The sequence below is a fragment of the Stenella coeruleoalba genome, assembly GCF_951394435.1.
Source record: "Stenella coeruleoalba genome assembly, chromosome: 2".
Classification (NCBI taxonomy): Eukaryota; Metazoa; Chordata; class Mammalia; order Artiodactyla; family Delphinidae; genus Stenella; species Stenella coeruleoalba.
This window is the reverse complement of record NC_137147.1, coordinates 106,778,526-106,805,160: the sequence shown is the minus strand read 5'-3', so window position 1 is coordinate 106,805,160 and position 26,635 is coordinate 106,778,526. Positions and strand designations below refer to the sequence as shown.

At 49.5% G+C, this 26,635-nt stretch overlaps 1 protein-coding gene across 3 annotated transcripts in view; it reads right to left on the bottom strand.

Moving 5' to 3' along the window:
• IL16 (interleukin 16) overlaps positions 1 to 26,635 on the bottom strand; it is an 83,173-nt gene that overhangs the window by 14,406 nt on the left and 42,132 nt on the right. For 2 of the 3 annotated variants that reach the window (XM_079914068.1, XM_079914066.1), the window contains exons 3-11: positions 26,467 to 26,609; positions 24,021 to 24,131; positions 20,429 to 20,543; positions 14,767 to 14,840; positions 13,324 to 13,540; positions 10,291 to 10,408; positions 7,963 to 8,095; positions 3,855 to 3,942; positions 2,677 to 3,137 (exon numbers count right to left, since the gene is read on the bottom strand). In XM_079914068.1, coding sequence (XP_079770194.1) covers positions 2,677 to 3,137; positions 3,855 to 3,942; positions 7,963 to 8,095; positions 10,291 to 10,408; positions 13,324 to 13,540; positions 14,767 to 14,840; positions 20,429 to 20,543; positions 24,021 to 24,131; positions 26,467 to 26,609 — 1,460 coding nt within the window. The remainder of the gene's footprint in view (positions 1 to 2,676; positions 3,138 to 3,854; positions 3,943 to 7,962; positions 8,096 to 10,290; positions 10,409 to 13,323; positions 13,541 to 14,766; positions 14,841 to 20,428; positions 20,544 to 24,020; positions 24,132 to 26,466; positions 26,610 to 26,635) is intronic. The other variant, XM_079914067.1, reaches the window with a different exon arrangement.

Here is a 26,635-nt window from a genome sequence, read left to right as displayed (position 1 = left end):
AGCAAAGGGTAAGAATTTTCTGGGCAGAGAAGCTGAGGGAGAGTATTCCAGAGACATAGACACACACAGTAGAAGGAATAAGTAAAGTACCAACTCAGAAAGAAAAAAAAAAGGCAGACATCATCAAAACGATGCTGCCGAAATTTTTCTGCAAGGGAAATACTCTGCCATGCTGCCGTGGATGGCATCTGTGTTCTGCTCATTCCAGGGTCAGGTGGAAGGACGGGCTGGCTATCTGACAGGGCTGCAGGCTTCCTCCCAAAAAGAAGGAAGGAAGGAGGAACAAATGCACCATTTGGGACTAAAAAAGACATCGAAAATGTCTGTGGCCTGAGATTTAATACCTACTTTGTCAATAAACATTCTTTAGGAAAGAAAATTCTACAGAAGTTAGAAATATGTTCCCAAAGCATTGTCCCAGCCCAAGGTCCCTAGTGTAGAACTGAGTCTAGGGGGGCATCTTGGAAACACTGAGAGACTAACGAACTCAAAGGAATCGTTGCGTTTCTTGAACTAGTCCTTCGTAAAAGCAAGGCTTGGCCATGGCCTTAGAAGCTTAAAACATTAGACTGATGGTATCTAAGACACTCATCAGCAGGAAAAAATGATATGTGGCTGAAATTTAACTTCACCCAGTTGGAACTCTGAAAGATGAGGTGACACTTGTCTATATCCATGATTGGTTGACACTTTCATAGGCCGATGCTCTGGGTACCAACCACAGTCGTCAAAGCAACTTTGCATCTTGGAACGGACACAGATGTGTGTTGTCTTTTCATCAGCACACCTGATGTTGCACCCTCTATATGGAAGTTGTTTTTTTTTAATTAGCTCCTGAAATAAATTTGATTTTACTTGAATTTTGCTCTAAATAGTGTTTCCTGGCACAGTGCTTGGTGAAAGAGGGAGAGAGAAGGGAAAGAAGGAAAGAAGACAGAGATGTGGACTTAGGGGAGAAAGTGATTTTTAACCACAAGTGATAGTTCCAGCTGATTTTCTAGAAGGGAGGGAAGGGAATACACTGAAGGTGATTTTGGTAGTGAAAGTTAAGTCCCCTTGAGTTACAGTAGATGAAAAAGATTTGGGGGTTGTAATAAAAACTTGAGAAGGGTCTTGGGACCCTGGAGAGAAAAGACTAGGGGAGGGGAAGGTGGGGGGACAGAGAGAGAGAGACAGAGACAGAAAACGGACAAGGAGGAGGTGGAGGGAGGGAGAGAAGGATGGAGAGATGTTATACACTGGGGCCAAGGAGAGAAACACCCAGTGAGAAATCCCCAGGCATGGCGGTGGAGATTTTTAAGAATGACGTGCAGCAAACAGCCCCCTGTTTTTGCTGTGCTATAATCCTTTCTCTGTACCCCCAACGCCCAGGAAAATAATGTGGTGTCGGTTGTGCTTTTGTAAAAGGCCGTAGAAGGGTCTGTGGGCCACGTGGGACACAGCAGAAGGTGGGAGGGTGCAGGCAGGAGCGACAGATGCGGAAGAGGCATCACAGCGTGGCAAAGACAAGGGACTTCTGCTTGCAGCAGATCTCCCTCTTCTGCAGAAGAAGAAGGAGGAGGTTTGAAGCAGAAACCCTGATTCCTCCTCCAGCAGCCTCACTTGGGGAGACTCCCCTGCCCCATATCTGGTCCAACCCGGCCAGGTGGCCCAAGGGCATCGCTGGGGCAGACCTGCTCTGGCAAATCCGCTCCTTTTCTGGGTCTCCTGGGACGAAGTAAAAAGCCTGGCTTCTCAGCCTCTCTGTTCCTAATTTGCCCTCCTGGACTTATAGGTCTCAGGCTCGAAGGAAAATGAAATGTTTGCTTAGAAAGGAGGAGCAGGCGAACAGATCCACGTCGGCAACTCCATCATGAATTGCTAACCAGCCACATCCTGCCGGCCTGCAAAACCGCGCTTCCTCTTCAGTAACCTGGTTTCCTCCCCTCTTCACTCTCACCCCTCCTACTCGATAGCTTCCTCTCTGGGGTTTCTTATTCCTGCTGAAGTTTACCAACCCTCCTTTACCGATTGTTAGAGGGGATTCCCAGTTCCACCTGCCCAGAGAAGGCAGCTGTCGGGGAAGACGTGAAAGACAGCATAGCCTAGTGATAAAGTGACCCACTGGCAATGTGACCTTGAGCAAGTCCCTCGGCTTCCTCTTTGCATGAAGGGCACCCTCATCCCCAGGTGGTTGTCAGGCGTTAACTGAGACAAAGCACAGCGCCTGGGCATAAAAACGGCCCAAGATGCAGAAGCTGCCTGGCCGTCAGCCTGCTTTCCCGGAGGGGAGTTGGGATGGGAGGACTTGAGGTCTTTAGGGGTGCGATGGAAGAGCCAATGTAGCAATGAACACCATTATGCCTGACAGTCTGTTAGGCAACCGCTTGGTCGGTTCCATTTAATCCTCATGCTAGCCCGTGGAGGGAGCCTCTAAACTTGGCCCCAATTAACAGATAAGGAAACTGAGGCTTAGAGAGCTGTGAAAACAACCCTGAATTCCAGGGTGTAATGGATGGGAACACAGAAGCCAATCAACAAGACTGGGGCTTCAGTTGAGATCTGCCGGGCTTAAAGCCTCTCTTTCCGCAGTCGGCCCTAAGCTGGAGCCCAGCCTCTTCTCTCTGATGGAGGAGAATCCTCCTCTGCCCGTGGCTAACGCTCTGCGAACGCTCAACCCATCGGACATACTCTTACCTGGCCACAGGTGGGCAAGGTGTGTCCAGGAGGGCACAGGGAGCCCCCTCTCTCTTCTAGACTCTTCTGAGGGTCACTGTCACTTTTAAAGTATTTTCTGGGTGGAGGCTTGGGCTTGGAGGACGTAGGCTTTCTCACCAAGATCTCGAAGGATTTCTTCAGTCTCAGTGGCGGGTGGCCGCCCGGGCTCTCCTGGGGCGGCCCGGATGATGCCCCAGGAGGCACCCCTGGCTCCGGCCCCAGGGGCAGGCTGGGGCTGCGCGTGCTGACTTCCAAGTCGGAGGGCGGCTGCTCTCCGCCACTGCTGGGGCTGCCCCCGGGGGACCCCGACATGTAGCTGCTGTCACTGCTGGAGCGGATCATGACCTTCGGAGCCCTGCGATGCGGGGGAGCCGAGTTCTTCTCCCGGTCCTTCTCCAAGGTCGGCCGCCCGTGCCAGCTGCTCTCCAGCCTTTTGACACCTGCATTGGAAGCACAAGGGAACCTCCACCCCTGGCCTTGCTCCCAAGGTGAGCCACGGGGGGCACGCCGCCTGCCCAGGCTGTCCGATTCTCCTCCGAGGTCACTTCGGTTTGGAGCTCGGCAGTCTTGGGTCCGGTGCCCAGCACCAGTGACTTTAGGTTGGGAAAATCATTCAAACGCTCTGAGTCTCCACGTGATGGAGACTGAGATGCACCCCCTCGATGGCCCTTCAAGGAAGGGCTTGATGTCCTAGCTGTGCCGAGTGCCGAGAGCAGATGGCCTGTGGCTGTCAGCCCCTCCAGGGACTGCCTTGGCTACAGAGAGCTACCTCGCCCGAGGGGCAGCCCGTCTCCACAGCCTGATGGAGATGGGGCTAGAAAGGCCCAGTCATTTCCGCCAACAGGGCAACTCTGACGGGCCATTTGAGCTCCAGGGGTGGGCGGAAGCTGTCTGGCGTCAGTTCAGCTCAGCTCGTCCCTCTGCCCAGCCCCGTGACTCCCCTCCCTTCCACAGGTGTGGAGCCCAGGATGCTTCTGAATAAACATCCTGCAGGCCAAACCCCATGTCAGAGTCAGTTTCCGGGGGAACCCAGGCCCCCACACTCCATGTCCTCATCTGTAAGATGGAGATCCATTGGAGAGGGTGAGTTAATGGCTAAACTCAAAGTTTTCTAAGAAGACAAAGATACTGCAAATGCAAGTTCACTGTTTCCTTACCTTCCAGACTCCACTGGTGCCTCTCCTTTCCAAACTTGACATTCTCCACAGCCTGGGCCACAGCTTCTTTGAGTTGCTGTTCAGAGACCTAGAAAATATCCATCACCTCCTCAAGCAAACAGTGGAAACTGTTGCATCAGGATCTGAGTCCTGTACCGGCTCCCAAGCTGAGTCCCTGGAGTCTAGTTTCTTTCCTTCACACCCACTCTACAAAGAGCCGACAAATTCCATTTCCAAAAACACCTGGGCATCAATGGTTCCCTAGTATCTTCTAGGTAAAGTCCGAACTCTGTCAGTAATAGGGTTGCCAAGACGACCCCTCTCAACTCTCCAACCTTCTCCCCACTACTTGCTGCAAAACTAGGCAAAGTTACCATTTCAGAGTTTACCTCTGGGAGCTATTCCATTCTTAAGGCTGTCAGGACATCATCATCGTCGTCATTACCAACAACGAAGACGTCATAACCATCACCCTAATCATCTTATTGTCACAGGTAATTAATCACTTAGAGTAATAGTTAAAAGTCTGAGTCCTGGAGCCAAACAGACTTGTGTTCAAGTCCCAGCGCCCCCATTTTCTAACTGCACACACTTGCACAGGGTACTTAACCTTCTAAACCTCAATTTTTTTTTCTGTAAAATGATGACAACAATAGAACCTACTTCACAGTAAGAACAGAGGGTTTTAAGAAATACGTTGTTTGACACCAAAAGCACAGGCAACAAAAGAAAAAAATAGATAAATTGGACAATGTCAAAATGAAAATATTCTGTGGATCAGTCAACAAAGGGCACAATCAATAGAGTGAAAAGGCAACTCAGGAAATGGGAGAAGACATTTGCAAATCATACTCCTGCAACTCAAAAACAAAAACAAACAATCCAAGTAAAACACGGGCAAAGGATTTGAGCAGCCATTTTCCAAAGGAGATATACAAATGGCCAACAAGCACGTGAAAAGATGCTCAACATCACTAATCATTAAGGTAATGCAAATCCAAACCACCATGAGATGGCCAAACATCACTAATCATTAAGGTAATGCAAATCCAAACCACCATGAGATGTCCCTTCACACCCATGAGGATGGCTACTATCAGAAAAATAGAAAATGAAAAGTGTTGACTAGGATACGGAGAAATTGAAACACTTGTACACGGCTGGTGAGAGTGTAAAGTGGTGCAGCCACGATGGAAAACAGGATGGCAGTTCCTCAAAAAAATTAAAAATAGAATTACTGTATGATCCAGCAATTCTACTTCTGGGTATATACCCAGAAAGGATGGAAAGCAGGGACTCAGATATTTGTACACCTATGTTCATAGCAGCATTATTCACAATAGCCAAAAGGTGGAAGCAACCCAAGTGTCCATCAACAAATGAATGGATATGCAAAATATGGTCTCTACATACAAGGGAATCTTATTCAGCCTTAAAAAGGAAGGGAATGGTGACACATGCCACAACATGCATGAGCCTAAAGGACATTATGCTACGTGAAATATGCCAGTCACAAAAGGACGAAACCGTGTGACGTCACTTGTATGAAGTACGCAGAGTAGTAAGATCATGGAGACAGAAAGTAACATGGTCATCTCCAGGGGCGGGGAGGTGGGGGCATGAGAGTTGTTTAAGGGGTAGAGAGTGTCGGTTTGGCAAGACGGAGAGTCCTTGGAGATGGCTGGTGGTCATGGCTGCAAAATAATGTGAACGTCCTTTGTGCCCCGCTTCATTTTGAACTCCACGCTTCAAAATGGCTAAGATGGGGGACTTCCCTGGCAGTCCAGTGGTTAAAACTCCGCGCTTCACCTGCAGGGGGCGCGGGTTCAATCTCTGGTTGGGGAATGGAGACCCCACAGGCCGCGCGCTGCGGCCAAAAAAAAAAAAAAAAATGGCTAAGATGGTAAACTTCATGTTAGATAATTTTACCCCCCCCCCCCGCAAAAAAATAATACTAAATAAATCATTAAAAGTGCTGGGCACAATTCCTGCCGAATGGTAGACTGTCAGTAGAAGAGATTTACCCTCAACAGCCGTCCTGTAAGGTGAAGACCACACCCCCATTTCAGAGTTGAGGAACCAGAGCCTCTAAGAGGTTAGATGGATGTCCAAGGTCACTCAAAGTAAATAGCGAAGCTGGGCATAAGCGAGACATCCTGCTGCCTGTGTGAGTCCCCTGCCTGCAGTGCCTTAGCCCTGCTGCTGCTCCAAGCTCTGCCTGCCCTTCACGACCTGGCTCCCTTGGTTAAGCAGCTGGGCCCCTGACCCCCTCACGCCCAGGGTCCTCACCTCCTGTGGACTCTCTGTGTGGATGCCTCACCCCTCCAGCCAGAATGCAAGCCCCTCAAGTGCAGGGGCCACAGCCTCGCCCCCCTACCCTGCGTCCTCCTCCGCTGCTCTCTCGCCATGGTCCTCCAGGGCAGCAAGAGGCACGGATCACTGAATCGAGACCCCTTTCCTTTCTCTTCTCTTCTACTGCCCAGAGGTTTAGACGAGTTACTTGTTTACCGTAAGTGAGAGGTTCGCTTTCCTCCAGTGTGCTTACTGTCCGTGCTTAATAACTGAGCAGGGCTGGGTTTGAATCCCACCCCACAGGCACGTGTGGCTCTTCCCCATCATTCCGTTCTCTGTCCTGTCTCTGCTGGGAGTTTGGGAGCCCACTAGTTACGAACACAGGCTATGGTGGATATAAATCGTCATTTCTCCACTTCGTAGCTCCACCACTGGGCAAGTTCCTTTGCCTTTCTAAGACTCAGTTTCCTCATCTAGGAATTGGAGGGGAAAATCATACCGACTTCAGAGGGATGTATAGCCACTAAATGCAATTGTATACGTCAAGTCTTTGGCAAACCCAGCTGGTACACACTAAGGATGAAATCAGTAGTGATGGAGATTATCACCAGGGTCCCCAAAGTCATCTCACCCATGCCCATGGCTGCACTTCTCAAGTCTTCCTTCCACCTGGATCTCACTTACCAGTCACTGTCAGTCCTAAATCTAATTGCCTATGGGCATCTCTAACTAAACCTCCCCCAGGCACCTCCATCTCTCTGTATCCCACACTGAGATCTTTCTCTTCCCTTCCAAGCCCACCTCCCTTCTCTGATTCTCTACTCCGGTGGTGGTGTTGCCATCGCTCGGTCTTCTAATCTAAAAATATTCCAGTCCTCCTAGGCTCCCCCGTCTCTTGCCCCAGAGCTAATCCGCCAACAGATCTTGTTGATTCTTCCCAGGTTGCCTCTTGTTGCCCCTTCTTCTCTGTTCTCTTCCCACATCTGCTGTTTAGTTCAGGCCCTCACCATCCGTTTCCTTCCTCTGAAAAACTCCGAGTTCCACCTACTCCATCCTGTCCTCTGCCGTGCAATCAAAGGGTAAAAAAAAAACCCTGAACACGTTACGTATAGAGCTAGAGACCTCCCCTAGCTCCTCACTACTCACGGAATAAAATGCAAACACCTTAGCGTCCTGTGGAAAGCCCTTTGCCACGTAACCCCAGTGCCTCGCCAAACTCCATTCTCGATGCTCTCCTCCAGTCCCTACATCCCAGGCCCGAGAACCTACCCCCCTCTCCTTCCACGACAGGTCCCTTCACGACTCTGCAGCCTAACTTTGTGTTCCCACTGCCTGGAACGACCTTCCACAAATTCTTTGCCTGGAGAAAACTAACTTCTGATATTTCTTGCTTTCTCTTACCTTCCCTTCTGTATCCCTGTATTCTCATAGTACTTACCACTCTGTATCCCAATGATTTCTCTCTCAGTCTCTCTAGCCAGAACGTAAGCTTCTGGAGGGCAGGCATGTGTGTTACAAGCCCACTTCTTCCTGTGTGCTCAGCGCCCGGGTCCAGACAATCACATAGTGAGGACCCACTGAATGCATGCATGAGTGAATCTCTTCTATCTACTGGCAGGAACCCTGGGTCTATATTTTCCTGCCCTAGAGCTTGTAACCCAGCTGCAAGAGCTTCCCTGAGCTAACGCCAATCGCCTCTGCGTCTAGGAGTTTGTCAGAGGACCTCTCTGCAGACGCTTGTTACGACAGACACTTGGTTCATTTGAGTCCTGAGAGAGTGGGTCTGGGAAGAAGAGGATGCCCAGCAGGGTGTCACCTGTGGGTCCGGATGTCGGCTAACCATGATGGGGACTGGACCCGGGTTACAGTGACTCAGGATGGCGTAGACTTCGTTGAGCGTCATGCAGTGCACGGGGGAGTCGTTGATTTCCACAAGTTCATCGCCACACCTGCAGAAGCATCAACAGGAAGCCATCAGCAAACTCATCAGCAGGACGTGTGCTTCCCCGAGGTCACAGTCCTGCCTGGGCTGTGTGATGAGACCTCAAATTCACAGCAATAAGGAGACCTCCTTCGCCTCCCGACTGAAACTCAGTACAGGGCCGACCAAAGCGACATATCGCACACGCCCTTCATGCATGACCACAAAGTGGGAGACAATGCATACCGAGTGTGGGGCAACATTCACGGAAGTTTGTGACTTTTTTCTGCCCTTTCCATTTAACTTAAGCTCGATCAAGATGGAGGGCGTCGTTTAACCAATGTAATGGATTAATCAATTAACCACAATTGAACTGCTCACATCTCTCTTGGGGCTTCAGTGTTCCCATATGCAGAATGGTTAACAGGAAGAGCAGATGGGACGTGCTAAAAGGTAAAGAAGAAATAACTGGATGGGGGGCAGCCAAGGTTCTTGCAAAAAGAAATAAAGAGGGAAGGCAGTGGAGTTCATTCTTGTAAGGCGGGAAATGGGGGAAAAAATGAGGTAGAAAAAATAAGGTTGCATCGATACACAGAGGATTTTGTACAATCCAATCCTCTTGCTTCATACGTGGGGAAAATGAGGCAGAGAGGGTGACATTATCTCCTCAAGAAGACGTCACTTAGGGATTAAAAGACTTTTTCTGGAAAGTGCCAGATAGTAAATATTTTAGGCTTTGCAGGCCGTGCCGTCTCTGTGGCAACGGTGCAACTCTGATGTCACAGCCTAAAAATAGCAGCCTTAGACTGAAGCCTTAGACAGGACAGCCTTAGACACAGCCTTAGAAGGAGCATGGCTTTGTTTCAATAAAACTTTATTTAACAAAAACAACAGCTGGTGGGCCCCCATTTGCCCTCCTCTGCCCTAGCTGGTTATCAGCAGGGCCAGGATTGGAACTCAGGTCCCCTGTGGCTGATTTCACACTTCCTCCTGCTGCGGTTGGCTGCCCCTTCCTTCTACATTTCTGTCTCTGAGTTAGTTCCCTTTCTCCTTCTTGCTAAGAAAGTACACATTTTCACTGAGGTAACTGAAGACCACACAGCACCTGATGCCAAGGAAAGTGGAAGCTTCCAAAACAGTCCCTACCCAGCTGCAGGTCCAGGAGGGAAGACTCTGTCTAAAGATATTAGGACTAAGGCCATCACTCTGACTGAGCCACTCGGTCCCAGGTAACAGCACAGCAGCTCAGCAAATCAGCTGTCACCCTCGTGCCCATGACAGCAGCAGGCCCACCTCTAATTCAGAAGCTCCATCAAGATACCACCCTAAGCAGGGCTCGCGTATATGGGCTTGGCCCAAAAGTTCGTTGGGGTTTTTCCATAACATCTTATGGAAAAACCCCAACGAACTTTTTAGCCAGCCCCGATACTACAATGATAGGAAAACATCTTAACATACGGCAAAACTCCCCTGATTCAGCAAAACCTAAGCCCAGTAGAGAAGATCTACATGAAGATATACGATCTGGGATACACATAAATATATAGCATGTATCTTCTTACGCTATAGGAGAGAAGCTATACCGCACATGAGGGTTGGACTGAGTATAAAATACTGTAACAAGGTAAACTGGAATAAAATGTAATTACCAAACTCAGATCCCTTGTTGAAAATAAAATTTCGATTTTTACTTCTCTTAGAAGTTATTCGGAAAAAGATACACGTGGAATGCCCGAAAATATTCTGTTTATGCTACCAAAAAGTGGAGTTAATACTACTGATTTGCTGAGTAAGCTGCTTTTTCCATACAGACTGACTCCACAGGTAAACCTCCTTGAAGCTCCTGTTTATGTCACTCTACAGTCTGTATTATTTACATCTGAATTAAAGTATGTTTAACTTCATGTTTTCTGTTTCGGACTGATATTCTCTGAGACAATGCCTCTTACACTGCAACGTGCATACAAATTCCCGGGGATCTAGTTAAGACGCAGGTTCTGATTCAGTGGGTTGGGAAGGGCCCTGGGATTCTGCATTTCTAAGGAACTCCCAAGTGATTTCAATGCCGCTGGTCCAGGGACCACACTTTGAGGACAAAGGCTCTGAGCTATCCCTGGATCATTCTAAATATCTCATCTCCCAGTCAGTCTCCTGATGCGCTAAGGAATTCCTTCCCTCCTTTGTAAATCAGGGGTCTTTTCAAAAACAGAAATCAGGACATACCGGAGTCGTCCGTCCAGATGCGCCACGGATCCCGGAGAGAGCGTGTGAATGAAGATGCCAGAGATGCACTGGAAATAGGGGACGCTGCACAGGCCGATTCCCAGCCCCACGCCGGCCTCTGGAAGGCAGAACGGGATGGGGGTGGGGGACTGGTGACTGAGCTTTCCCAGGGCTGCACTCGTCTATTAGGTGCCAAACCTGTCCTGGGTTAGTTGGTGTCTCCTGTCCATTAATGCATTCATTCCACCCATGCTTATGGAACATCACTGTGAGTAGGCACTGCTCTAGGGTCAGCAACTAGTGACCAAGGCAGATGAGGATGCTAAGGTCACGTAAGGAAAGGGAAGGAAAGAAGGAAGGGAGAGAGAGCAGGAGGGAGGGAGGAAGGAAGGAAGGAACAAAAGGAAAAGGGAGGGAGAAAGGGAAGGAAGGAGGGAGGGAGGGAAAGAAGGAAGGAGGGAGGAAGTTGTCAGGGGGGTGATAAGTGTTAGGCAGAGAATTAATAGGGAATGCACTAGAACACAAGAGGATGACCTCTTCAGGGCTCAGAGAGGGCAACATTTAGGCTAAAATACGAATGACAGGAAGGAACCAGGGATGGGGGCAGATCATTCCCAAAAGAGGTAACAGCTAATGCAAAGGCCCAAGGTGAAAGGAAGCAGGCCATGCTGCAGGACCAAAAAGGAGGCCAGTGTGGCCAGAACGTAGCCCATCACGGGGAGAGTGGTATGAGAGGATTCAGGACAGGGAGGCAAGGGCCAGCTTAAATGGAACCTTGTCAACAGGATGTGTCAGTGAAAGGACGCTATTCTCCACTGAGAAGGAATGCCATAGGAAACTTACAAGCAGGAAGTGACATGGGCTAAGTTCTATTTTCCCCAATATGACCGGCTGCTGGGAAAAGAAAGAGCTATGAAGGGTCAAGCAAGCATGGGAACAAGGAGATCAGTTAGGAGGCTACTCTTCACCCAGCAGTGGTGACTTGGACTTTACCGCTAGTGAAATGGGAGAGAGATGGTTATACACAGAACGCATCTTGAAGACAGACTTGCTGATGGATTCAGTATGGGGACTTCATAAATTAAAATGAAGATAACTCGTAGAGATTTTTTTAGCTTGAAGAACTCTGAGACTTTTTGGCTTGAATAACTGGGTGGGTGATGATTCGGTTTACCAAAACAGGACGCCTACGGAGGACCGGAATCATGAGGATGGCGACCAAGTGTGCAGTTTTGCCCCAGTCACTCCTGGGATGCCTATGAAGTAGCCAAGGAGACATGGGGAGCAGATAGTTGGGTAGATGAACCTGGAGCCCAGCAGAGAAGGCTGGGTGGAAGTTTGAAAGTATCAACGTGGAGGTGGTGGTGTTAGCACCATGGGGCTGGATGGGTCCCCCAGGGTGTGTGGGAGAGGAGGGCCGGGGGCTGGCCAGCATCAAAAGGACTGGAGAATGAGGGGTAGCCGGTAAGAAGGACCAGATGGAGTGGCCAGGGAGTAGGAGAAAGACCTTCTTGTGGTTTGCTCCTGGCACCTGTGGTTTACAAAGCACGGTTGTGGGTATTTTCACCTCGGATGCTGGTCCTCCCAATGTCCCAGGAGGGTTGCCATGGGCAACTGTTAGCAACCCTGTTTGATGGATGAAGAATTTTGGCTGTGATATGGCCCACAAACAAAGGTCAGAGCCCTCTGCCGAGATCAGGTTTCCTGACCAGAGTGAGAGTTCTTAAGCCCTGCAGGCATCAGAATTGCCTGGGGTACTTATATAAAAGTTATAGATCCCTGGGCCTCTCTTCTAATACTGTGGAAGAGAAATCTCTGGGGGTGGAGATTAAGAAGTTGTGTCATATACACACGGCAATCCAACAAAAACCCTGCCTATGGTATTTCTGATGCCAGTGATCAGAGGAAACACCACCCCAAGGCCAGGGACCACGGAGCCCACCAGGGGAAGGAAGAGAGCCGTGTCTTCCCCATGTCCTGCGCCTGCTCAGTGAACTCACGCCGCGAGTCCTGGACACAGCTGCTGGCGTGTGCCAGCACGTACTGACCTGTGCCTAGTATTCATGCCAGGCTTGGGGGCTCAGGGATGTCTGAGTCCTCAGGCTGCCTGCCGTCTACCCTCTTCATTCCTCATTCTTCTTCTACAACAGATCTCAAAGCCACCCACCCGTCTTCACCTACCGTTCTCATCCTCTCTGATCCAACGGCTACAACTGGTTCCCAAGCCTCCATTTTTGTCACATTATAGGCCATTCTCTACAGAGATGCCTAGGAGATGTTTCTTTTAAAGCATAAGCTGATTATGTCTGTGCTTAGAAATCCCTCAAGGACTCCCAATTGCAATTAGAAGAGAATCTAGCAGCAAAGCCCCACAGGGTCTCTCTCTTTGCCTCCGCCAGGTGCTCCAACACCACTTCTCAGGCTACCCACCTCACTGCAGCCACACTGGCTTTCCCTCTGTCCCTACAAGCTGAGCTGGTCCCTTTGCGGGAGCTGCCTCCTCTTCATTCTCCAGGTCTCAGCCTAGCTGTAATCTGGCAGGGGGGGCCCTGCAGTTAGCATCCACCCTTGGCGGGGGTGTGTGTGTGAAGGGACTAGATGCTGATCCCCAAATGTCTGAGCTTGAGAGGATCTCAATTTTCTGGCACAAGTGAGAAAATAAGAGTCCCAGAGAGGGCAAGTGACCTGCCCAAGGTCTCTTAGCAGATTAGCTGGGGAGCTACAACTCCTGGTCGTGTGTGTGTGTGTGTGTGTGTGTGTGTGTGTGTGTGTGTGTGTGATTTGTGTTTGCTTCCTTCTGTTTTATTTTATCCACTGCACTGGGACATGTTGACTGAATTCGGATGGTGTGTCCCGGGCTTCTGTTAACAAACAGAGCCCTAGACCTTGGGGCGAAACAACAGCTATAAAATCTGCTAACGGACAGTGCCGGGGCCTGTTTCCAGCCAAAGAAAGTCTGGGAGGTAGCTCAGTGGAGGGAGGCCCAGGCAGAGGGCAGAGGAGGACAGCGGGGCCCCCAGGAGGCCAGCCTACCTTTCTTCAGGGACACCTCCACCAGGATCCTGTAGTTGGGCTTGGCGCTGCTGGTGGGCGCTTCAGGGCTTTCCAGGATGAAGGAGTTGCAGTCCTTGGTGACACAGGTGCTGGAGCTCAGGGAGCGGCACAGTGGGGGGGACAGGCGGCTGCTCAGGGAGTGGGGGGCCGTCAGGCGGGTCCTCACCGTGAGGGCGAGGAGCCCCTTTTTGGCTTGCTGGAAGGAAAGAGAGAGGGCCACGGCTTCCAGCAGCAGCTCGGGCCAAGGGCAAGAGCCCGGGTCTTTGTGGGGAACAATAGTAGAATGTTTTTTAAAGAAATGTGGCCACATGCGGGGGGGTGTGTGTGTGTGTGTGTGAGATACAGCAATGTGTGTATACATATACATGACATATATTAGTATGTCTGGATACAGATATGACATCTTATATACGAAGTATATACATATATATGCCAAAGAGATGGAGTCTGGAAGTGAACTAACTAGATGGAGACTCAAAAAATATCTTTCAGTGACTGTCTTCGAAACTTTAAAGATTGTAATATAAATACATAGAACGTTACACCCTGAGAAAACCATAATTCAAAAGGACATGTGTACCCCAGTGTTCAGTGCAGCACTATTTAGAATAGCCAGGACATGGAAACAACCTAAATGTCCAACGACAGAGGAATGGATAATGATGTGGTACATATATACAGTGGAATATTACTCAGCCATGAAAAGGAACAAAACTGGGTCATTTGTAGAGATGTGGATGGACCTAGAGTCTGTCGTACAGAGTGAAGTAAGTCAGAAAGAGAAAAACAAATTTCGTACATTAACACATATATGTGGAAGCTAGAAAAATGATACCGACGAACCTATCTGTAGGGCAGGAATAGAGATGCAGACATAGAGAACAGACATGCGGACACGAGCGGGGAAGGGGAGGGGGAGATGAATTAGGAGATTAGGATTGACATATGTACACTACCATGTGTAAAACAGATAGCTAGTGGGAACCTGCTGTATAGCACGGGGAGCTCAGCTCGGTGCTCTGTGATGACCTAGATGGGTGGGATGGGGGGGAGGTGGGAGGGAGGTCCAAGAGGGAGGGGATATATGTATACGTATAGCTGATTCACTTCATTGTACAGCAGAAACTAACACAACATGGTGAAGCAATTATACTCCAATAAAATAAAATAAAATAAAATAAAACCGTTCTATAAACCTCAAATAGTTGATGCAGCCCCCGACAACAGTCCTGATTACACTATTATTTTCAGAGTAAGGCCTTTTTTGAACAATGTGCCTAGATCAGTGTCAGCAAGGTGCCCCATGTAAAGGAGCCCACATTTGGAATTTGTAGGTTTGAAGGAAGGAGGGTGATGCCGGGAGCTTGATTCCTTTGTCTGAAAGCCCCAGAGTTTGGCCATATATTGATAATAAACAGTCACCTTGAACTTCTGCAAAGCATCCTGATGTGTGAGTCCAGCCATCGATTCCCCGTTGAGTTCCAGAATTTCATCACCTGTTGGGAGAGGGAGAAACTGTAGCTGAGAAGAGTTTTGCCCAATCAGGAGGCGTTATCCCTTAAACTCTAGTGCCCCCACCCCCCGTCCAGGTTTCTGTGAGATGTACAAAGCATCACAGAGAACACCTCCTCATTCAGGGCTCTCCCCCTGGGAGGTGGGCAGCACCTCTCCCCCTGGGAGGTGGGCAAGGCAGCAGTGCCGGGCCTTCTCTGGTACTGCTTACTTTCCAGGGTGAGATCCAGGGTCCTTAGCCAGGCACACAAGGCCTGGCCCAATCGGCTCCCTGCCCACCTCTGGGTTTCACCTCTTTCTCTCCTGCCTCTCAGCCCCTCATGCCATTCGCTCCCCTGGACCATTTCCTGATGCCGCACACCTGCCTTTCCCACAGTGGTCTGTGCAGTTCCATGCTTGCTTCCGTGCCATCGTCTGAACTAAAATGTACATCTCCTACCTTCTTAACCTACCACCTCTTAACCTCTTGGTCTCTGCTGACTTTGCACTCTCGTGGCACCCAGAACCTACCACTCTCACAGCCCTTGCCACCCCGGTGGTCATCGATGAACTGTGAAAGTCTCTCCCTGGGGAAGGGGCTTTGTTACATCAGATGCTGTCATCCCCAGGGCCAATTCTGGGTGAGGCCTCCACAGTGCCCAGTAAATGTGGGTTGGATGTGATGTTTCCAGAATGCAGTGTAGGTCCCAAGTTACAGAAGAGCAAAGTGAGCTCAGAGAAGTCCAAAGTTCATATGGTAAAAAGTTAGGACTTAGAGCTTTTTCCTCCTATACCTAAGAGAAGAATTTTTTCTATATCCAGAGATCCATTTTTATGGGGATGGAAAACCACTTTCTCCCATTCATTCCATCTATTCAATACATAAACAAAGAGCACTGTCTCTGTATTCAACACTGTGCTGGGAAATTCAGATGCAAACATTATTTTTTACACGGGTTTCTGGCCTACGTGCTATTGGGTGAATCTGCTGTCACTTAATTATGGTCCCACGGTAGAGAATCCATCATTTTTCTCTGGTTGTTTTTAATATATATATATTTTTTGTCTTTGATAGTCTGAAGCTTCACTAGGATGTATTAGGGTGCTACCTCATACTGAAGTTTGCATAATTCTGGAAAATTCCGGATAATTCTGGAAAATTCTTAACCACGATCTCATCGCCTATCGCTTTCCCTCTTTCACTCTATTCTTTCTTTCTAGAATTCCCATTAGATTATTTTGGACCATCTCAACCTATTCTGCATGTTTCTCTAGGGCTCCTCTTTTGCTTCTCTATTGTTCTATGTGGCCTACTGGATAATTTCCAGATCACAAATTCTCCTTACAGCTGCATTTATCTACTGTTTAACCCATCCGTTGAGGTTTTTCTTTTTTCTTTCAATGACTTTGCTTTTTTTTAATTTCTAAAAGTTATTTTTTTCACATCCATCTATTTTTTCATTGTGTTCTGTTGTTTCCTTATTGTTTTTCTATTCCTTCTCTTATCTTTTTAAAGATCTTATATGTTGAGAAATGATCACCACAATAAGTCTAGTTAATATTAGTCACCACACCTGGTTACAAGTTTTTTTTCCTTGTGATGAGAACTTTCAAGAGCTACTCTTTTAACAGACTTGTGGTTGCCCAAGTGGATTGGGAACTTTGGATTAGCCGATGCAAACTAGTATATATAGGATGGATAAACAGCAAGGTCCTCCTGTATAGCACAGGGAACTATATTCAATATCCTGTGATAAACGAGAATGGAAAAGAATATGAAAAAGAATATATATGTGTAGAACTGAGTCACTTTTCTGTACAGCAGAAATTAGCACAACACTGTAAATCAACTACACTTCAACAAAATTTAAAAAAAAGAAAAGCTCTACTCTCTTAGCAACTTTCAAACATACAATACAGTATTACTAACTAGAGTCACCCAAGATTTATTTATTTTATAACTGGACATTTATACCTTTTGACCGCCTTCGCCCAATTCACCCTCCCCCCCCCCCAATTCTGGCAACCACCCATCTGTTCTCTATAGCTATGAGTTAGGTCTTTTGTTTTGTTAGATTCCATATATAAGTGTGATTGTATGGTGTTTGTCTTTCTCTTCTGACTTATTTCACTCAGTATAATGCCTTCAAGGTCCATCCATGTTGTCCCAAATGGCAGGATTTCATTCCTTTTTCTGGCTGAACAATTGTAATCTTTATTTTCAACTCTTTTTTTTTTGTGGTACGCAGGCCTCTCACTGCTGTGGCCTCTCCCGTTGCGGAGCACAGGCTCCGGACGCGCAGGCTCAGCGGCCATGGCTCACAGGCCCAGCCGCTCCGCAGCATGTGGGATCCTCCCGGACCGGGGCACGAACCTGCGTCCCCTGCATCGGCAGGCGGACTCTCAACCACTGCACCACCAGGGAAGCCCTCAACTCATTTTTAAGGGGAGCTTGTTTTTCTGTGGAATTCCCACACCCCTCACGTGGCTACTTTTATTTTTTTCCTTGATTTCCAGCAGGCACCCCGAGGTCTCAGGACTGGTTCAGGCCCAGTAGTAACGTTAGCTCCTCAGCTTGGGGGTCCTGAGCTGCGAGGGCTGACGGCTGGGGTTGCACACTCACCCTGACACGGGTTTGCCTCTTCATTTTCTCGAGTGAGATGTCTTTTCCCCACCCAAGGGCCAAGGACAAAATTACGTTTCCTTGTTGCTTCCCTGGGCTTGCTGGCCTTTCATGAGGGCAGCTCTTTAGTATGAAGGCTTTCTACAGGTTCTCAGAGGTTCCCAGGGCCCAAGACCACCTCTCCTGCCCCTGTGTGGGCATCGAATCCCAGCCCCTGGGCCTTAGACGCAGTAAGCAGCTCCCTGTGCTATCACGTCATCGACTCCTGGGAATGTCACGCTTAGATTTAAAGCGGTTTCTTTGTTTCTTAGAAGCTGGGTGTTTGCATTTCTTTCTTTAGAGTTCCGATGTGCTGTTTTAGCCAACTTGTGTCTATGACAATAAAGGGGTGGGAAGCATATTCAGACCAGCTTCATCTGTTACGTTGCTAAAACTAGACAAGAAAAATAAAAGGCTCGGCCCTTGTCCTTATGAGATTCCAAGTTGAGGTGTGACAACTGACAAATTAAAAATAATCAAAATATCACTAAGTACTTGCTGAAGGCAGGATCTACAAAGAACACACTTCAGAAACGTCCCTTCTTTATGACACAAGAGGCTGAACTTGTCTTCAGATTATTAGAATGTCCATCCCAAGGGGGCCACATACTCTGGGCCCTCCAGAGAGTCCTTAGCCTTATTTGGCCATATCTGGTGGAAGGTGAATAGCCTCGGTTTTGCCTTATAAATCTTACACAATCATTTGTTTGCAAAGGGAATACAAATAAAACATTCTTAGCCTTGATCTTGACACCAAACTTTTGTTGCAACTGACATATCTCCTGGGGAATTCAAGGGCGTATTCTAAAACTTCACTTTTGAAAGAAGTTACAAAAGGCAATTTGGTCAATTATTTGAGGCTAGAATCAAGGACTGCCGACTAGCTGAGCGTCCTTTTCACCGAATTCTTACGATCACTATTAACTAAGCGAGACAAATACCCAGAAAGAAAAAGAATGAAGCTTGGCTTGGGCAGGCTTCTCTCTTCTGGCCACTTCAATTCCTCCTCCACCTTTTAGTCAAACACAGAAAAGTACAGAAGATAAGGAAGCAGACCGGCCCATCTCAAGATTCTGATCCCACTTTCCTTCCTTTCTCTCAATGACTCCTCTGCATGCCTCTTGATTTAGCTATCCCCCTCAAGCCTTGCCTCGGCCCTCTTCTCTCTCCTCTCTTCCCTGCTTCCTGCATCCACTCTATAACTTCAGCTACTTTCCAAATGACCCTAAAAATCTACATTCAACCCTTATTCCCTTCCTGAACTGGAACCCAAATTTTCCTTCGCCTGCTGGACAGCGCCACCTAGTGCTCACCTGGAGACCTCACTCCGCTCTGCGGCTCAAACCTCAATACCCTCGTTTGCCTTCTTTTGCTACCCTTCCTCCACCTCCTGTTACATATAATTCATCGTCGTTCTCTAGTTTACTAAGATCAGACGCCTTCACGTGTTCTCTGATCTCATTTGCCACCTCCACAGAAGCCCTTGTTTCCCCCATCAGCATCTTTCTCCTCCCAGGGTTACAGCCTCAGGGCAGACCCTTAAGAGCTGGAGCCTGGCTCTTACAATAGCCTCTGAACTGGTTTTACTGCTTCTGGTGTCTAGCCAGCCCACTTCATCTTACACTCGGCTTCCTGAATCAACTTAAAAACCCTGGTCCTAGCTGGTCCCTCCCAAATTATAAAAAGCTTCAAATGCTCCCCACTGCCCCTACAATAAAATCCATACGCATAATGTTAGAGTTGGCAAACTTTCTCTATAAAGAGCCAGATAGTAAATATTTTAAGCTTCGCAGGCCACATGCTCTCTGTCGAAACTACTCAACACTGCACAAAAGCAACCACAGACGAGAGGTCAGTGAGCGAGCATGGCGGTGCACCAATAAGGCTTTTCTAAGGAGGCTGAAATTTGAATTTAATTTTCACAAAAGAATCCAAACTTCTTTTGACTTTTTTTCAGCCATTTAAGAGACATGAAAACTCTTCTTCGTTCGTGAGCCTTATAGAAATAGGCAGTGGGCCAGCTGTGGCCTGCGGGCTGTGGCTGGTCAACCCTGCCCTGAACAAGTTAGGTTATTAAAGGTGGTTTGGCTCACAGCAGAGTTTACAGAAACTGGTCTGACAGAGAAGGTAAGAAGGTTGTGAAATCGCTTCTCTTTAAAGATCCACGTGTAGCCCAGTGTCAGGCCTGCAGCATCTTCCCTCTGCTCCCTGACTACCTGCCCCGGAATTTTGCCTCCCAGTTAGAACCTGGAGATCTCCTGGGGCCAAGCCTACACGTGACTGGGGGGTAGGATTGGGGGTGGGGAGAAAACCCTCCCCTCCAGGACAAGGGGATAGGGAGGGGCACTCAGAGGACACCTCAGCGCCCTGGGCCCCTTCCTCTCAGGATGGCCAGGGGCTTCCCTCCCTGGAAGAGATGAAAAAGCTGGAGGGAGGTAGTGGATGGGAGTAGGGTGGGCAGAAGGGGAGGGGCGGCAGCTGGGCGGATTCTGAGCTCCTCAGTAGAGGAAACCTGTCTGATAATCCTCTGTATTCCTAGAGGCCAGCATGGGGCAGGCTCACAGAGGACTCACTGGAAGCCCTGGGCCTGGTTCCCCGTGCCTGTGGGCAGAGGAGGGCAGAGAAAACGAAAGAAAGGGGATGTCCATGGCTGCCAGCAACGCAGCGGGGCCTTGACAAGCAAACGCGCAAGAGGGATGGAAGGGCTCTTCTGCCCCAGGCCAGTAACAGGACCGAGACTGAGTGTGCAAACACACCCAGCCAATGTGCCAGGCCTGACGGAGCCATCGGGGCCCGCAGACCCCCGAATCCACGCAAGCTGGATTCTGAAGGCTCAAGACACATTTCACTTTCCCAGTAGCTTCTACTGGTAGCCTAGTGATTCTGCTTTTGATTCCACCAACGTCACCTAGTGAAGGCCGGGAAATCTACCTTCCTGTAGCCTTCCATCGGCGGCCGCGGCTCCCCCCGCAAAGATGGTTTTAACGTAAATTCCAATGGGGCCATAAATGCTGTCCTTTCCTCCAACGATGCTGAAGCCCAGGCCCTGGGAAAGAAGAGGAGAAGGTCAGATTTCGGAATGTTCCATGCCATTCACTGGGCTGCCTTGTCCTGAGGCCCCGCCCCAGCCCTGAACAGAGGACTCAGGGAGGAGCGGGGTGCCCTTGGTCTTAGAGGACCTAACAGAGGAATGGGAAAAGTGGTAAGTTCAAGGCCACGCTGGGCTGTGTCGTGTCTGGGGCTTTCTCACGAGTCTGATGTTCCCCACACAGGGGGCGTCTGAATGGAGACTAGCAAGTACCCTGGCTCTGCCCCTCTGACTAGCAATTCTGGGCGGATCACTTCCTGTCTCTGAGCTTCAGTTTACCCCCTTGGGAAATGATGCTGACATCGCCCAACTCAAAGCGCTGTGTTTGAATATTAACTAAGACATCCAGCAGCTGCAACTAACACACCAACACCAGTAATCGTAAAAGCAGCAGCTGACAGTGGAGGAAGCATCTCTTCTCCTACCAAAAGCTGTTCACTCCCCTTCTGTTCTATCTCCCACCCCTCCCCTTCTCAGGGAATTTACTACAGTCCTGTGCTCTCCCTCCTGCCCCTGCAGTGCCACGAGGTCAGGAGCTGCCAGGTGGCAGCAGAGAGGAGGCCAGAGGCCGGGGAAGCAAGAGAAAGACGTGAGGTCGACAGACGGCGGGAAGAGAAAGGCGGGCGGGTCCAGCTTGGCCTGTAGACCTGCAGTGAGTCAGGACAACCACCTAGGCAGGCCCAGAGAGCAGCGAAGGAGGGGCACGCACAGCCTGCTTTATTCGGTTGATGACTGAGAGCACCTTCTTCTCAAGAAGGCTTAGCTTGGGTCGCAATGGATTCCTCTGGAGACTGTGAGCTCCCCGGAGGTGGGAAACGCACCTTATTTGTCAGTGTCTGCTCTCTGGACGCAGGTGCTTGGGAAACATATGTTATAGACAGAAGGCACGAAAGCCAGCTGGAGGCCCGGCCTTTGGATTCAGCTTGCAAGCGTGCCAGGAAGCAGCAAGCAACTTGGCTCCCAGGAAGACCCCTCCAAGCAATGGCTGCCAAGTAACAGCATCACTGCTCCTGGGCAATTTCTCCGAGGCCAGCAGCTGCTCGGAGCCGAGTGTGTGCATCGCCCCAGCACCACAGAGGTGGCAGGCCAGGCAGCCACCTTCAAGACCCTAAGGGAGCCTGGCGAGCAGGGGCCAGACAGGAAAGCTGTGTGGACAAAGCGCTGGTGTGAGCTTCTGGTGAAGGTGTGGGTGTTCCAGGACGGGAAAGAGCAACGGTGTCCAGGAGTAGCATGGGGCTAGGAAAATGAGAGGTAGGGCAGCTTCCGGGCTCCCTGTATGCGCTCCCAACTTCTTCCTGGCTGAAATAATTGCTCTAGACCCAAACTTTCACCCACCCTGGGGAGGCCGGATGCTGTAGTGGTTAAGAACAAGATCCAGGGCTCAGAAAGTCTTGAGTCAACTGCTCACTAACCAAGTGACCTTGGGCCAGTCCTGTAAGTCCCAGATCCCCAGTCTCCTCACCTATTAACAGGAGATAATAATAGGGTTTTGTGAGAATTAAAGGAATGACCCTTGCAAAGCCCTTAGCACAATGCCTGGGTTTTGGTCACTGGTTTTATCGTTTTTGGCTACCTCAGGCACTGGTGGAACCTTCTAGCTCTGCTTCTTCCTCCTTCTACTTATCCGTTAATGATGAGGTCTTCGGTGTGGAGGTGTATCAGGAGGACAGTGGGAGACCCACCGTATTTCTAACCCATCGCCCCTGCTCTGTACTCCAGGCTTCCGACACCAAACACCTTAGGGCTCTCCAACGAGGGCAGTTCAATCCACCCAGGGACACATCTGCCCACGACATCTATTTACTGACTGTACAGTCTATGCACACCGAGATGACTGACACCCCTGTTGATCATCTTTGCACGGGTGTTGGTGCTTTTTTCCATTCTGCCTCCTTTTGAGCATTGCAAACCGTCTAAAAGTCAACCATGTTAAAAATGCTTCGACCTAAATTCAAGGGGGGACAAGCATTGTGATTTAGAAATCAGAAAGAGGGGCTGTCTGGAGAAAATCAGCACTGGCGAGAGTGACCCCCTTGTGATTAGAGGAACAATCATCTCAGTACTTCCCACTTGTTTCTCCTCATTTATCTCTGCTGAGCTCCCAGGAGACAGGATGGATGGGGGTGGAGGGAAGGACTCCAGACATATGGGGCCCTCCTGCAGGAAGACCATATCGGTGAACAGATCTTCCCTCACACCACACACCAAAATCATATGAGGTGGGTAGAAACCTACCCTTCCATCATTTAAGCATCTTGGTTCCCTGGGCTGGCTTGAGAACTTTGCAGCAGCTGCCATGTCTATTTCAGAAGTTCTTCAGTGCCCACGTCAACTCCATGTATGGGATGGCATGTTCTGGAAGCAATGCCAAGGAGCATTTGGGATGTCCCACAATTACCACTGCTTTTGTGCCCCCCTTTAGATATTTCTCAATTGTGGGGCAAAAATCTGTCTGAATATCTGAATTTGGGGAAGACACACGGACTGAATGTTTATGCCTCTATCCCAAATTAATATGTTAGGGGGAGCCTTTGGGAACTAACTAGGCCATAAAGGGGGAGTACTCCTGAAGTGGGCAGGGGCAGGTAGGGATAGAAGATGAAGAGGTACAAACTACTATGTATAAAATAAATAAGCTACAAGGAAATATTGTACAGCACAGGGAATATAGCCAATATTTTACAATAACTATAAATGGAATATAACCTTTCAAAATTGTGAATCACTATGTTGTACACCTGAAACTTATATAATATTGTACATCAACTATACTTCAATAAAAAATAAGTAAAATAAAATAAAGGCAAAAACAAAAGAAAATAAAGGCTAATTTGTTTATATATGTACTTGCTTTGTTTACAAAATATATTTATTCTAAAGAAAAATACTGCCTTGGTCCAAAAAAACAAAGGAAAAATGGTGGATCCCTCATGAATGGGATTAGTGCTCTCATAAAAGAGACCCCAGAGAACTCCCTTGCTCCTTCCACCATGTGTGGACACAGAGAGAACGAGCCATCCGTGAATCAGGAGAGGAGTCCTCAACATATGTGGCATCTGCCGGCACCTTCAACTTGGACTCCCAGCCTCCAGAACCGTGAGAGATAAATACCTGCTGTTTAAGCCGCCCAGTCTATGGTATTTTTGCTATAGCAGCCTGAACTGACTATGATGATGTTTTGAATTCAATCATCAGGTAAAACTAACTTCTGGAAAGTACTACGCCAGGGAAAAACTGGGCAACATTTGTCTTCCTGTGACCCGCACAGTGCAGAGCAGCCCTGACTGCCCCTCCCTGTGCCGGCATGAGAGCATCCGAACACTCATGTTCTGAGCCAGAACCACCAGTCCATCTCTCCACCCTTCCCGTGACACGACAGCTCCTCAGGAACTCGTGTCGACCCAGTAACTTCTGCTGGCCACAGTCCTTGCTCACCTTGGCCTGGCCCTTCATCAGCACGATGTTGGAGATGACGGATGCCTGGAGGCCCCCCAAGGGCTGCATGAGCTGAGCTGTGCTGAGCGACCGTATTGGCCTTGACGGACCCTGGAACGAGGGACCAGGGTGGGGAGAGGATGAGTCAACAGGACGGCAGCACACACCTTGCTGGGAACGGGGACAGGGAAGGCCCAGCCGAGGAGAGGACCCCGCTCCCCTCTCTCCTGAGGGTCCACAGCATAGCAGCCAGAGCACGGTGAATGGGGTGTGGGTGGGCGTCTGGTGGAGGGGGGCTGTTTGGGTGGCCCCAGGAGCCTGATCTCCCTGTAGACCTGCAGCCAGAGACTCACTAAGGCTTGTCACGGGAGTGGGTCCTGGGTCACGACACAGACCACGCTGCCCCAGGACAACGAGTCCCATAACCGGAGTCCCCAGCCCAGGTTGGGAAGCCAACGTCCAAGGACACCCTCGACAGGATCCAAGCCACATTTACGGAGACCCCATTTAGTGCCAGGCACAGGGTGGTGGGCAAAGGGTCAGGAACCCAAAGATATGAAAACTCAGAATGTAAATTCCAGGGGGAGGCAGACAGGGGATTACCCACTTGCATAGGAGCAGGGGTGCCAAACAGACACACGCCCTGCGCCCCACAGGAAGTGCCGCGGGGAGGGGCAAAGGAGCATGGTGGTTAGGTCTCAGACTTGGGAGCCCGGCTGCCTGGCTCTCCAACTATCAGCTGGTGACCTTGGGGAACTGACTTGACCCCTCTGTGCCTCGGGTTCCTTATCTGTAAAGTCGCCTGTCACTTCGGAAGCTGTCTTTTTCTAACACTGGAACACCGATGATTCCTGCTGGTAAGCGAAAAGCATAATAGCTCAGGGAAGGGAATGGAAGAGAGAAATGAAATCCTCAAGCATCTGATGTGTACCGTGTGGGGAGAATCAAACATCAAACATCGCTTGACTACGGACCCTACAGGGGGGCTAAGACCCTAACATAAGTAATGACACCAACAAGGCACGTTGGGTGAGTCTGTAAGAGAAGCCCAGACACGTTACGATGGGCGTCAGGAAACATATAAGGGTCAAGCACTTGGAGGACTCAGGAGAGCTCGCAGCGGAAGTAGTGCTAGGAAGGGTTTTGAAGGATGGGGTAGGGTTTGCAGGCTAGAGGTGAGGGAAGGGGACAGGGTGCTGCAGACGGAGGGCGCTGTATGCTCACAGGTGGCAGCAGGAGGCACTGCGGGTGCCTTGTGCCTCGGCTGGGGCTCAGGGACACAACAGGCTGGCTGGGGTGACAAGTGAGGGGACCCTGTGCTTCACACCTGCTTGGCTCCCAGACTGCAACCTCGTGCCCCATAGTGGGAAGGGCACGGACTGGTGAGGGCTTGGTTCCAATGCTGGACGCTTAGGTTTTCAAGATGTGTGAATTCAGACCGCTACTCCCCTTGCCAAGCCTCTGCTTCCTCGCTGTACAATGGGGCTGACGTTACCCTCCTTTCTAAGCTCAGGAATTACGGTAAGTCCCCTACATACGAACTTTCAAGTTGCAAACTTTCCAAGATGCAAATGTGTGGGCCATCCACGTCAGGCGTGAGTGACATCGCAGCTTGCCCTCCGTCTCCTGTTGCTGACGATCCCTCAGCTCTAGCATCTCCCACCTCCCCTCCCTCCTCCAGTCAGTAACTCTTCTTGCCTGTTCACTCGATGCCAGCCCCTGGATGCCAGCTGTTGTACTGTACTACTGTACTTTTCAAGGTACAGTACAGTAAGATTAAAAATGTTTCCTTTGTTTTTTGTGTTTGTTTTTTTATGTATCGTTTGTGTGAAAAGTATTATAAACCTATTCCAGTGCAGTACTAGAGAGCCGATTGTGTTAGTTGGGGACCTAGGCTAACTCTTGGACTTACGAACAAATTGGATTTACGAACACGCTCTTGGAACAGAACTCGTTCGTGTGTAGGGGACTTACTGTAGAGGCAAAATGTGTAAAGCAAGTCACTATATCACAGGGGCTAAAAGCACAGGTTCTGGAACCCTGAAGCTCTGACTTCGAGTCCCAGCGCAGACTCTTATTAGCAATGTGAATTCACATGCCTCCCTTAACTTGTCCTCACTTCCCTCGCCCACCTCCTAGGGTTGCTGTGCAGATGAAATAAAGGGACCCACATAAAGTGCCCGTTCAGGGTCTGCATGAGTGGAATGTTCTCTGCACATTAGCTCCTCATAGCATCAAAGCAGCCGCGGTCACAAGTGCCTGGCGCTCACAGGTGACCATTCCTAATGTGGTTCTTTGCCTGGAGGTGCCCACACTCACGAAGCCAGCCCCTCCCCTCTGTAATTCTGTGGACGTCAAACCACTAGGAAGGTCTCTTCAGCCGCCGCTGAGTCTGGACCCCTCCCCTCTCTCCCTGCTCTCCAGGGTCCCCTGCCTTCGTTCTTACCACAGCCTTTCCCGCTGCACAGTCCAGTTGTTGAGAGAGAGACTTCCTGTTGCTACAGAGGGAATAAGGCTGCCTGTCTGTGGAAGCCGCCGATTTCTTGGTCATTGGAAAATCAATCTCTCCTGTGCAGTAGGGATTAACACCTAACCCAGGAGAGGAAAAAAATGGA